Consider the following 13,569-nt stretch of genomic DNA (forward strand, 5'->3'; position numbering starts at 1 on the left):
CAGGTCATCCGAGCTAAAAGGATGGAGTGTTACCCTTGCGCTGTCTAATTAGCTTATAATAATAACATAAATAACAAATAGATAGTGACAGAATTGGGCCTAAACAATTATTGTCAATAGCAATATTGCCAAATACAAATTTAACCTGCATGAGCTTTAGGCATATGCAATGCCGCATTGTTGTTATTGCTTTATTTTAAAGACCGACAAACATGCTGTAGAGTTTCCAGCTGCGAGTGTTCACCACAGTGTTTCCGCACAAAGTTACCGAATCTTTTCCTCAGAGTGTGCTGTGAGCAGTGATTTACTTGGAAAATCTTGTTTTATCCATTGCACATTCGCATTGGTCTCTCGCTGAGAAAAAGGCCCAGATTTTGAGCCAGGCTGTACTCTATTGGCTGAACCGAAATGCCAATACTAAATAACTACGATTTCATCATCGTATGATCAGCTTTCTTCATTACACGAAATATCCGTGCTAGAAATCTTTTGCTCATTTGTCAAGGCCTTTGACAAAGACATTTCTAAAATGCAATACAACTCGGCGATATAACAATGTTTCAACTATGGTGGCAGCATTAGCACACGGAAAGGAAACGTGACGATGTGACTATGCAGTGGCAAGTTGATGTTTTGACAAGCAGATATATTAAAAAAGATCCGTCTGTAATACACAGAATGGTAATCAGTAGTCAAAACAAAAAGAATTGAGAAAGAAACTTATTCAACATTTGCATAATGAAGTCTTGAAGAGGCTGCTCACAGTGAAACTCTATTTAAGGACTGCAAATAAGAAATAGTATACAGATATGGATGATCATTTGTACAACAATAATTATATAGCAAACATAGCGACATTGAAATATATATAATAGAATAATATAATGTGGCTAAATATCCAGTAATAGAATTTCTCATAAACCTGTAGGGTGTCGAGCTGAATACATACGTGTATACAAATAATTTTCATTGACATGCTATCTTAAGCTACCACTACAACCATTAACAATACCAATACAAAGCAGTTCCATTATGTGAATATCGTTTATCTCAGAAAAATCTTCGCACTGTTATATGATGATGATATAATAACTGATTGACAAGCAATATAATACAAAAATTGTTTGATTTGATCTGACTAGAGACAGAAGATATTGAATATAAATAACAGCAAAACTGAGAGAACATTAAAGAAAATCCTTACGATGAAGCATTTTGAGTGAAGCCAATGCAGTCGGAAGGCAGGCTCAATACCGACAGAGTTCATGGCTCATTACGGACAGAGTTCATGGCTCGGTACAAACAGAGTCCATGGCTCAATACCGACAGAGTTCATGGCTCATTACGGACAGAGTCCATGACTCAATATAAAATTTTTAGATGTCAAAAATATGAATAGTTTAAATAATCTATTATAAATCCTTGGAATGCCACCTTGCGATTACACGTAGAACCGGAGTCCTACTCTTTGCAGCAGTGAATTACTTGTGAGATCCATTGACAATCACAGACACTGCCCGACCGTGAGAGAAATATACATTTATGGATTGAGACACTCGGGTCGTTGTTTTGCCATGTCAGTTGTCTAGCGACAAGGGAATAACTTTGTCCAAATTATAGTCACCATGAAAAATGTCCACCAGCGAAGTCATGAGAGGGACCGTTGAAGCCATCTCGTGTTGGAATTTTTTTATCAGAAGATATCGCCGGTCAGCCATATCTCTCGCCACTAGCCACAGAATCCATGAACGTAAAGTACAACAACAAACCGACATAGTTTGTGTTTATAAAACCAGCATGGCCTGAATGATTGAGCAGTGCACTACTTTGCTTGTGTTCATATGCAGGCACATGATTGGACTAGAAAGCTTTCAGTGACTAAACCTCCATATTACTGGACACCTTGCCATACTGTCCGATGAATGAACCATCCTCATTGAATCTTCCAGGGTCGATATCTCCGTACTCATCCATACCTTCGCTGTCCGAGTCAATTGCTTTTTCACTCCTATCCAGAGAGCTTCGACTACCTGGCATGGGATCCTGATCACTGCAAAGTAAAAGCAAATTTTTACAGAAAACTATTTCAGACCCGACCAAAGTAGTGAGCAGGAAGGAAAGGAACAGCATGAGAACAAAACAGCTGCATACTCTATCTCTGCAATTATTTCCTCTTCTAATATTTTATAAACTCGGAAGCTAGCATGATTGTCGTACCTGCATTGGTAAACAGACTGACAATGTACAAACATTATGTATCGGTAAATCATCGTATTGTTTTATACTTAGGGTTCCAGTATATGCGAGAATATGAATATACAATTTATATATATGTTCCAATATATTCCAACTTCAGAGGGCAAATTAGGGAATTAATATATGCTACTGAACAAGTGTATGCCAGTGTGGCAGTACATGTATATCATTATGTGTCAGTACAATGCTAACAAATCAGTGTACAAACACTGCCCAATTACTTCATACAAGTAAGCCAGTATACAAGCATACAAAAATGCATTCACTGAAATATTACATACAGCAGATGCGTGTACAGGTCTCAATCGGCAGCCAAAAGTAGCAAAACGATGTTATGAAAACTCAAGTGCGCATCCTAGCATATTAAAAGCATACGGTAAACTGCATCTATAACTTGTACAGCATTGCTAACGCTACAGCCAATGCTACAGTCAACACTCCAGTCAACACTACAGCCAACGCTACAGCCAACGCTACAGCCAACGCTACAGCCAATGCTACAACCAACACTACGGCCAACACTACAGTCAACACCACAGCTAACACTACAGTCAACACTTAAGCCAACACTACAGCCAACACTACAGCTAAAACTACAGTCAACACTACAGTCAACACCGCAGCTAAAACTACGGCCAACACTACAATCAACACCACAGTCAACACTACAGCCAACACTACAGCCAACACTAGTAACCTGTAATCTTCATAGTAACAGCTAACAACCCAACAGTCAAACATAGGCCTATGATCACCTCTATACATGGGTTTTGGCATAAGATTTGTCACGGCATGCGAAATAATTCCTACATACTAAGTTCGAGATTTTTCGAAGTGCTGCAATTTTGTTAATAAGCGCAAAATGTTGATAAGAATAAATAACGAAATGTCGCAATAATAAAAATACATGAACTAAACTACATTTTAATGTAAGCTTATTGCGCCTCTTTATATCGTTCACTTCACCATCACACTTGTGCGTTGCTAAGCATTGCACCGTTTTTTGTTAAATAGAAAAAATCAAACATGACAATGTGTAATTTTAAAAACATTTGCTCCAACATAGAAGAATTTTAACGTAAAAAATAAATATTACTATGGATTAGTTTTGTGTTTCAAGGATTGAGAGCTCTATAAGTGACCAATATAAAAGAGGAAAGCCCACCAAGCTACTCCGAATTAAATCTGGTCAACTCACTGCAGCACAATTATTTTCTTGGATGTGATTTGTATTTCTGAGAGCTCATAAATGGCGATCATTGTGGACCACACATCAAAGAAGGGTATTGGTAATTCAGACATGTCACAACATGCATACACCCAAAAAACTTCTACAACAGGAATTTCACACCAAATAATGTGTTAGTGAAGTATTAGTACAACCAAGGTGGGATAGTTTTCAGCTGCGAGTAGATTGAACATATCTAAGGTCATGACCGATGTGGGTAGGCCTGCTGCTTTAAGCAGGTTCCGAAAACCTGCTCCCATGACCAGACTAGGCAGGTCTGATTCCACGAATAGACTGGGTATGTCTGCTCTCATGAAGAGACTGGACAGGTCTGCTCTCATGGACAGACTAGGCAGTTCTACTGTCATGACAAGACTGGGCAGTTCTACTGTCATGACAAAACTGGGCATGTCTACCGTCATGACAAGACTGGGCATGTCTACCGTCATGACAAGACTGGGCATGTCTACCGACATGACAAGACTGGGCATGTCTACCAACATGACAAGACTGGGCATGTCTACTGTCATGACAAGACTGGGCATGTCTACTGTCATGACAAGACTGGGCATGTCTACTGTCATGACAAGACTGATCAGGTTTACTGTCATGACAAGACTGGGCAGGTCTACTGTCATTACAAGACTCGGCAGGTCTACTGTCATGACAAGACTGGGCATGTTTACTGTCATGACAAGACTGGGCAGGTCTACTGTCATGACAAGACTCGGCAGGTCTACTGTCATGACAAGACTCGGCAGGTTTACTAGCATGCGCTAACTGAGTGCTAGTGCCAACTAACAGTAAACTATGACTAACAACTAATAAGATAAGCAATGCAATGATTGTTTGTCTCAAGAGTTGATAGTATCAACCACAATAGAATATGTAGATTGAGTTAGAGCTGTGCTGCCCTCACACTCACATTGTATATATACTTTACTAAATTGCAGCAGACAAGAGCATGCAGCAAGCCGTTGAAAGCTCTTTAAAGATGGACTTGCACAAAATTTTAGTATATTTTATCACCAAGTATTGGTATTTTTCTATTATTTGCAATTGTGTTTGATGTTTGGGGGATCTGCGTGACAGGATGTTTCAAGATTAAAATCAACAAACCTGATCGGGATTAAAAAGCTAAGAACAAAAATACATGCCGAAATGACATCACTAGTTGCTATCATTGCTCTAGTTAATATCAGCTATTGTGTTCAAGTTGCAATGTGGCGCATCCCTATTCTGTCTGCCTCTTTGCAATTACAGACGTCATGCTTGCACTTTCACTTAATCTGAGTGTTTTAACCACAACCAAACTTTGTCAACTTTAACCTTGAAACATCCTGGCAGTCAAATTATCTCAAACATAAAAAACAATTTCGAATGGTAAAAAATATCGATGCTTTTTGATCAAATCTACGAAAATGTTGCGCAAGTTCATCTTTGAACATAAAGCAGACAACTCCTGGCTATTGCTTCATCCCAAACAATCCCCACACTCAGAGTCCAGCCGAGTGAGCCCAAGTAACAGACTGCTAGTCTAGCCCAAACCGTTTACTATAAATTGCAAATAAGGTCTCCCATTTTTAATGAGCAAAATGTTAGAGAAACAAGGAATAAGTTGATAGCAAAGTCTGATGAGCTGGTTAGCTGCCCCAGGGGGCTCACTTTCTTCTATTCATCCCCAAAGGCTAGTCTGAGATGTTATAAAATGCACCCTGTCCACTTACCTGCATTAATAAAAAAAACTATCCCTTATCACCACAGACTAATGGCCCCTTTTTTGCTCATGAATACCCCTTTCCACTGTGTGGAAAGGGGTATTCATGTACCAAGTCAAAAAAATATCCTTTTTTATAAAAACACTCTAGAGTGTCAAAAAAACAAGCTTTTTTTCTTCGAGCCTTTGGGGCTGAAAGTTGAGAGTGAACCCCCTGGGTTAGCTGCAAGAAGAGGTCTGGCTAAGCGAGGCTGTGGCACCACAAAAACAGACAGTATACCTCGTGCTCATTGGCATATAGCCTCCAGTAGCTCTATGGAAAGAATAGAGTAAGAGATGAGGATACAAACAAAGAAAAGGAACATCAGTACCATAAAAGATGACAGTTGATATCTGACTATTCATAGATGTAAGCTGAAACCAAGTGGAACTATGGAAGCAAGTCTAAAAGCTTATGCTATGACATTATAAATCAGTCACATTCCATGGAAGCGATAAACGATTGAAGAACTCTATGAATATTAATAAAGGTCATTGCTACCTTATCTCAAATCCGCAATGTTTTAAGAAAGGAATATGTGTGTAACAATCATACAAACGATTATGGGATAGGCAATTTTTTGATTTGGAGTAATTCTCTCATGGAATAATTTGTACTCATGCCTATGCGTGAGCAGTAACATGGGCTAATGACAGACACGAAGTATAGTTACTAGTACCGTGGCAGTCCAGCGCACCGTGAAAGATTGTCATGTGTAATAACTATATGCACAATTCTTCAGAAATGCTAGTGAGCAGTGTAGTGTTGCAGTTCTTAGTGTATTGGCCTATCATGAACGATGAACAAACCGACAGACGAACACGGCTTTTGTTATGATAAAGATAACAGCTATGCAACTGACTATCTACTTGGCTGACTAAAAAATCAAATCCTCTTTTTCCGAGACATTGTTGGAAGTTTTTTTTTGAGATAGCCAACTATTCGTCAATCCTACAAAACTTATAACAGAATTGTTTTTGCACTTTTTTGGATATTTATTGCTAAGGAATTTAGTTCTACTGCACGCAGCTGTCTGTCAATACAAGCAATATACCCGTCAACTTTACCAGTTTAATAATCAACATGGCATTCGTGAGCCAAATACTCTTCTAGGAGTGAAGTAGAAGAGATCATAGAGACGAGGGAAAAGAAGCCTTGTCGCAAATAGTGCCATGCACAGCCGTTCCATGCATTAAAAAGATTTGTCGCACAACCTTCCACGTTTCTTTCGAATAAATATTTTCTGGTCAGTAAACTTAATTTTATTGAACTTTGAAAAGATCAAAACTCCTTCATACAAATTTCATCAATGGAATGTGACTGATCTAATTCAACCTAATGTTGAAACAATAGAGTTATTCTACTTCTGGCAAGTTGCAAGCTATGGAAAATAGAACGTTGAAAATCTGGTTGTAAACTTACGGCCTCTTATAGTCTAGGAAGGTTTGCTGTCCTATGCTATCATTCACATTGTGTCCAGCCAGCTTTTCCTTTTCAGCCACTGCACAACAACAGCAAACAATGACTATTCAGCCGCCATGTAATCAACATACTAAGGTCAATCTACATACAAGCTATGTAACTATAACTACTACTATTTGGGTCGCGGTCACAGAAACCATGGTTAAGTCGCAAATCACGAAGTTGAGATATTCGACTTTAAAGTTTCATTAACTAAATTTATAATTTTGGTAAGGAGTTTTGTAACACGTGCTTCTGGACCAATCAAAGAGTGATCTTTCTCAATCTGAAGTCAGTTTAGATAATACATGTCTTAAAACCTCAGGAAAAAACTCTTAAAACCGTTGCTATGCTAAACAGGAAGTACTAAAAAATGGCGTCCGAAAAACGTAATCGTTTCTTTTTTGCCGATTTGAAGGATAATTCTGACATTTTGGACACTTATAATGAGTACTTTGGTATTCCAACTGATGCCAAAAGTAGTGTAAGTAAAGGGAATGACCATGATATATTCCTAACCATTCTTATAAGATTTTCACAATATTTAATTATAATAATAATTATTCGATTTAATAAGATTTGATTATAAGAAAAATTATTCGAATTTGCAAGATCAAAGTATAGAGTGACCGATGATGTGAAATATGTTACTGTTATTATTTTTTTAAAAATTTTGTTGATCATACTACGGTTGTGCTCAATATCGCGGCACTGCCAAGCCGTTTTTAATATCGGCAAAATTAGGTAATAAATTTTCTTATAGATATACAGCCATTTCTATGACAACCAGCCAAAATCTGTTTAGATTTTTAAATTCAGCATAATGTTTTTGATATAAAGACAGAAATCTAGATAAATATCACAACCTCTTAATATTGGTTGCTATGACGTTTTGAAATGTAAACAAAACTGTGCATCGATTTTCGTTTCTCAGACTTTAACACCAGTTTTCTCGGAACTATGTTTTCGCACCCATGGTAAACATGCATTCAGTTTATTGACCATAAAATCTGCTGTAATGAAGCTAGAACCAAAATTTTTTTGCAAAATAACTGAGAATTTTCTCCTTCTGTTAATGCAGATAACTCTAAATCTTATAATCCCGACTTAACCATGGTTTCTGTGATCATGACACATTTATAAAGAATACCAAATAATCAGCTAACAGTGACTACTAGCTACAAGTAACTACTAGCTACGAGTGATTACTAGGTACGAGTGATTACTAGCTACGAGTGACTACTAGCTCCGAGTGACTACTAGCTACGAGTGACTACTAGCTACGAGTGACTACGAGTGACTACTAGCTACGAGTGACCACTAGCTACAAGTGATGCTTGACAACTCACCTCTATACTCCTCCCCCTTTTGCTGTCGTACGCAACACACAACAAGGATTATGATGAGCACCACAAAACAGATTGCTAGAATTAATCCAACCAACCACCAGTCGCTGAACCCTGACTTGTCTGCTACAGAACTAGGAGGATCTGTAAACAAACGAGCAGATTCGGTTATAAACTTAAATAATATAGTTGCATAGTTCAACTAAACTTTCACTGCATCTAGTGTTAAGCCCATAGACCTATTAACTATACATAGTTATTAGTATAGTATTATAGGTAGTATAACAGTATAGTTATTAGGTCTATGGTTACGCCATACATCCGATTGCCAAGAATTCATTTCCATGTTTGCGTCGCTAAGTAAAAGTAACAATAAAACCTTTTTTATTCTAAAATATTAGTTCTACATGTGGTTTAAGTTTTTTTCAATTTATTTTTGTTGTAATTGTATACAAATTGCTTCAATGTATTCTGTAATTATTGAATCTTAATTGAACCTTTCGTGTATGCAATCAATATGAATGACTGTGTCATAAACCATAACTGTCACGTACAAATTTTATCATTGATTTTAGGTTAACCAGACACACTGATTCCGATTTTGTACTCAAAATAAAGATTGGTCTACTAACTTTCAAAGTCATGAAAGCTTTTTCACAGCGTTTCAATGTCCGTCTCGAAAACAACATAATCATCACAAGCTCCGCCCATAAACATTTGACGTAGCCTAGCTTTTTAGGAACGAAAGTTGGAGATGTTTAGTTCGATTTAGAATAATAGAGATGGGTGTCTTAAGACCATTTATTATCTAAATTCAGTCTGCAAAATCTTCTCAGTCTTTTATGAAAGGTAGACAAACTATTTAAAATTGCTCGTAGCTTGTTACATGATGTTTAATAGGCTGAACGCCAAGAAAAATTACTATTACTTACTTACTGACTACTATTACTTACTGAATAAAATGTCACTATAGTAACACAATACAAGTCTTCCTTATTGTTCGTATAGGTATTTTTAAAATGATAAATTTCAGAATAAATCAATCCTTGATTTGAATGGCGCCGAACAACGAAGTAGTGACAAAACTCGACGCAAAATATTTTCGAAGCACGGCTGCTCCCATATTAATTGTAAATTCGTTTCAAGGGACCAACCCAATGACAATGCATGGCCCTGGGGGTGAAGAGCAGTTCATTCATGGAGCACGAGCGAGGTCCGGTAAGTTCGCTACACACACAACAGGTTTGCTCCAATGTATTAAAAATTTCAAACTGCTCATAATCAGTTGAAATAATAGGAACAAATAGTATGTGAATCACTCATGTCATGTGTGCACGTGAATCACTGATGTCATGTGTGCCCGTGAATCACTCATGTCATGTGTGCACGTGAATCACTCATGTCATGTGTGCACGTGAATCACTCATGTCATGTGTGCACGTGAATCACTCATGTCATGTGTGCCCGTGAATCACTCATGTCATGTGTGCACGTGAATCACTCATGTCATGTGTGCACGTGAATCACTCATGTCATGTGTGCACATGAATCACTCATGTCATGTGTGCACGTGAATCACTCATGTCATGTGTGCACGTGAATCACTCGTCATGTGTGCACGTGAATCACTCAGTTCCTGTGTGCGCGTGAATCACTCATGTGATGTGTGCATGTGAATCCCTCATGTCATGTGTGCATGAAAACAAAGCAACATTCGTTCCTTTTCTTCATTTAATTTCAACTGTAATGCGGCGTGTGATTTAGCTGAATCAATGACACTTTGAACTATAACTTCTAAAAACGGCCATCAAAATATTTCTAGTTGAGAATTACATTTTATAAATTGAAAAATGAAATACCTGAGTCAACTGTAACTTCTGCAACAATGAATAAAATGTGAAATAAGTCATTAGGTGACAAAGTTGTTGATAAACTTCCAATTGGTTAGGAAACCGTATCCTGTTTTACCCGTGATAAGTATCATGACAAGGTGTGATTCAATCATCGATCAGTAGAGGCCTGATTTATTATTTAAGCATATTGGAGGTTTATTAGCTATTTAAAATTATGTACATACTATTTATATGTTGTAAAATACTTGCAATCATCTAAACCTTATGCAAGTCAGTTTTAGTAAAAGAACATGCAAGTATTTCCCCAGCAAAAATTTTTTATTGATTAGAAATATTTCATTTTGCATGCGAAGGCATTTCCATGATACTACGAGATCCTATATAATTTAGGTTTATACCATTTTTCTAGTAAATTAATGTTTATTTTGTTTTATAGAATCCTGTGAACCTTCTATTGTGTGGTTATGTGAGTAACAGCTAGATCAGTTCTAGTAGATGATATGATCTCAATTCAGCGATAACATTTCCAGCAGGGTGAAGTTGATGTAGAGCGTTCAAACCACAGTCGCCTTAACAGAAATGAGTGGGAGAATACAACTCCAGACATGAACATTTTACTATAACATACCAATAAATTGACAACATATACAGTAAGCAGTTACGGAATAGACTGAAAACACATATTAAGAAATATCATTAGCCAGCTATTTACTTGTCCCCGTCTCAACAAAGGAATCACACTGATATAACCCATAAATAGATATGAAAGTGTCCAACCATAAACAGGTATGAAAGGGTCCACTGTTGCTTGAAACAATGTCAAGTGTATCTCAAGTAATTCTTTAACTTTTGGTTCTATTTGTGAGTTCCAACTACACACCGACTACATCAGAGGTGCTGGTAGTTTTCATGTTAACAGTTTAAAAAGTATCTAGTTTTGTCTATTGAGCTTTTTCAAAAACAAGTGTGGACAACTCTTAGAATTAATAAGAAGCAGATGCACCTAAACACCTGAATCTGTCAAAGCTTATACCTGCCCCAAAGCTGAAGGGTACTGCATCGCTCATCACATCAATCGGCTCGGGTCTATTTCCGAATTTCATTTCAACGACGCACCACCAGTGGAAACCTAAGAGCGAATTCTTTGTGCTATAGCCTACTGAGAAATGTAGTGTTGAATTGATTGTGTGATTCAGGAAGCGGGTTGTGCTTATATCCTGTAAAGATCATTTAGTAATCAGCAAAGTTAGACTAGGACAAAGCAGAGCTTGAACAAACACTTTATGAAAAAAGCTTTTAAATGCTTTATAAAGCATGAAAAGCACAGACAGATCTTTCTGCAGTTTAGTACATATGTAAGCAGTTATAAAACAGACTTCTTTGTGAACTATTAGATATGAATGAAGATATCATTAGATAACAGATATACTAATTGTAATAATGTCCATGAAATAATAGCATATCCACACTACAAAATACATTTCTATTAGCGAGAGGACAACTCAGCATTAACAAATGGTATAGTTAAAGTACACAGTGGTATCTGGTTAGAATTGTGGCACGCTGTCCATAGTTATTCATCAGCCTTGCACAGGTTTAAAAACACCAGCAAGACATACCAAAAAAGCAAGGAGAAAAATTTTTTAGTATACCTTGCTGCCAATCAAAGAGAGAGAGAGAGAGAAGAGAGGCAGCATACATACTATGGTGAAAGCAATACAGATAAAACACTTACAATTCCAACATCATTCCTTTTTAGTGTTACTTTTTTGTTGGCTAGCTCGGAGTGATTAGTTCTCCAGTGAATGTTGGCATCAATGACCTTTGGGTCCAGCACTGCTCGACAGGTGAAGTTGAGCCTTGTCCGGTCTGTAGTATTGTCGGAATTTTCAAGAATAATGCCATCAGGTGGGGTGAGGGTAAGATTAGACTTCTCTGTTAGAAATAGTTTGCATATAATATTGACACGTCTTCACATAATATAACACAGAATTTTGAGGTAACAATAAACAGGGTTTTAATTATTAGGAATGAAGATTTTAATGCATAGGGCTGCAGAAAATCAACTAGTATAGTATTATCTCTTGCTAATTAAGCTAACCAATGTGAGCTAGTGACAAACCTAATGCACTGCCCACAGATTTATGACCACATCGCCATAACATAGAAGCAAATGTAAGAGCATCTTTTCAGTACCTGACCAATATTGTAGACATGGAGTGGTTAGGTTACGCACAAATTGAATGACTTACTGTAAACATTCAGCTCAGCTGCTTTGTAGCGAGTGCCGGCAGCGTTGGTAACCACACAGGTAACGGAGCTTGAGTGTTCTCGTTGGACTTTGGGAATTTCCAAAATTTTGCTACTACTTGAATGTTTAGCAAATGCATGGCCATCTACAAGGCAAAAGATAGTGAACTCTGTCAGAGTGCCATTTGTGCTCGCATAATTCTCTTGCTCACACCTACTTACCGTAAAACCTCTAATTTAACGCCACCTCTATTTGAGCGCCAACTCTATTTGAGCGCCACCTCTAATTGACCGCCACCCTGAGCGAAGGGTTGAAAAATAGAGCACCATGGCATTCAATTAAAGGTTTTATGGTATCTGTTATACTGCCTTTTGTGATGTCATAACTCTATAGCTTACAACTCACCACCGTTAACCTGCACTCCATTGATGTAAAACTTCAGCGTAGAACCCGGACTATCAATAGTATTGCACTCGAAAACAACGTCTGTGCCGACTGTAACAAACTGGTCAATCATCTCTTCCTCCAGAATCTGAGGGTACAGCACGACTTCCACCTGCAGCAAGCCACAGAATCTTGAGGCGCAATGCAATTTGACACGCTATCACTTGTAAAATACCAAGTACAGAAGAACAGGGGAAAGAGAACATTAGCGCAAGGACATATAGGAAAGTGACACCAATGGAGGCAGGTGCAAACAGTAACACACAAAGGCAGAGGGAGGCGCCAAAAAAATACAGTGCCCCCCCTCATGACCATCAAGTCATTAATAGTACTTTACAACTCATCATGCAAGTCATCCACTCAGGTCATTAGTAGCATTTAGAACTAATTCATCCACTCATCATTAGTAAAAACTTAGAATTAAGTCATCTACTCAAGTCATTACTAGTATACAGATAAGAATATTAAGATGGTTTTTCTATAACAGTAGAATTAGAAAAAAACCTTGCATACATACAGTTATGATGGCACTAGGAAAACCAGCCGCTCCGCAAATCCACTGTCCCTCAGCTTCTTTTATCGTTTTAAACTTGATAGTGTTAAATTCAACTTGAGCAACTACATCCTCAGCGCCTGGTGGTTTCTTCCACTCAAAAGGGGGAGGGTAACTACGATCCATATTCCTGTCAAATTTATTAAGTTTAACGATGAACACACATAATAGTTAAAATGCTTATCCAACAGTTGCCAACAAGTCCAGCTGGCAATCCCTTTTCTAATCAAATTAATATATTTATAAAAATTTCGTGGAAAAAAACTTTTAAAACTGCAGGACTATATTTAAAAGAAACATGAAAAGCACAGACAGATCTTTCTGAGGTTTAGTACATATGTAAGCAGTTATAAAACATACTTCCTTGTGAACTATTAGACATGAATGAAGATGTCATTGGATAGGAGATATACTAATTAT

The 13,569-nt window shown here is 37.5% G+C and overlaps 1 protein-coding gene across 3 annotated transcripts in view; it reads right to left on the minus strand.

The window, feature by feature from the left end:
- Positions 1-817: 817 nt before the first annotated feature.
- Positions 818-13,569, minus strand: part of LOC137402320 (neural cell adhesion molecule L1-like) — a 40,887-nt gene continuing 28,135 nt past the window's right edge. For 2 of the 3 annotated variants that reach the window (XM_068088826.1, XM_068088820.1), the window contains 9 exons: positions 13,114-13,279; positions 12,558-12,708; positions 12,154-12,297; positions 11,637-11,836; positions 10,935-11,118; positions 8,052-8,192; positions 6,664-6,742; positions 5,482-5,514; positions 818-2,050 (listed from right to left, as the gene is read on the minus strand). In XM_068088826.1, coding sequence (XP_067944927.1) covers positions 1,879-2,050; positions 5,482-5,514; positions 6,664-6,742; positions 8,052-8,192; positions 10,935-11,118; positions 11,637-11,836; positions 12,154-12,297; positions 12,558-12,708; positions 13,114-13,279 — 1,270 coding nt within the window. In that variant the 3' untranslated portion in view covers positions 818-1,878. The remainder of the gene's footprint in view (positions 2,051-5,481; positions 5,515-6,663; positions 6,743-8,051; positions 8,193-10,934; positions 11,119-11,636; positions 11,837-12,153; positions 12,298-12,557; positions 12,709-13,113; positions 13,280-13,569) is intronic. The other variant, XM_068088832.1, reaches the window with a different exon arrangement.

This window comes from Watersipora subatra, chromosome 1, assembly GCF_963576615.1.
Source record: "Watersipora subatra chromosome 1, tzWatSuba1.1, whole genome shotgun sequence".
Lineage (NCBI taxonomy): Eukaryota > Metazoa > Bryozoa > Gymnolaemata > Cheilostomatida > Watersiporidae > Watersipora > Watersipora subatra.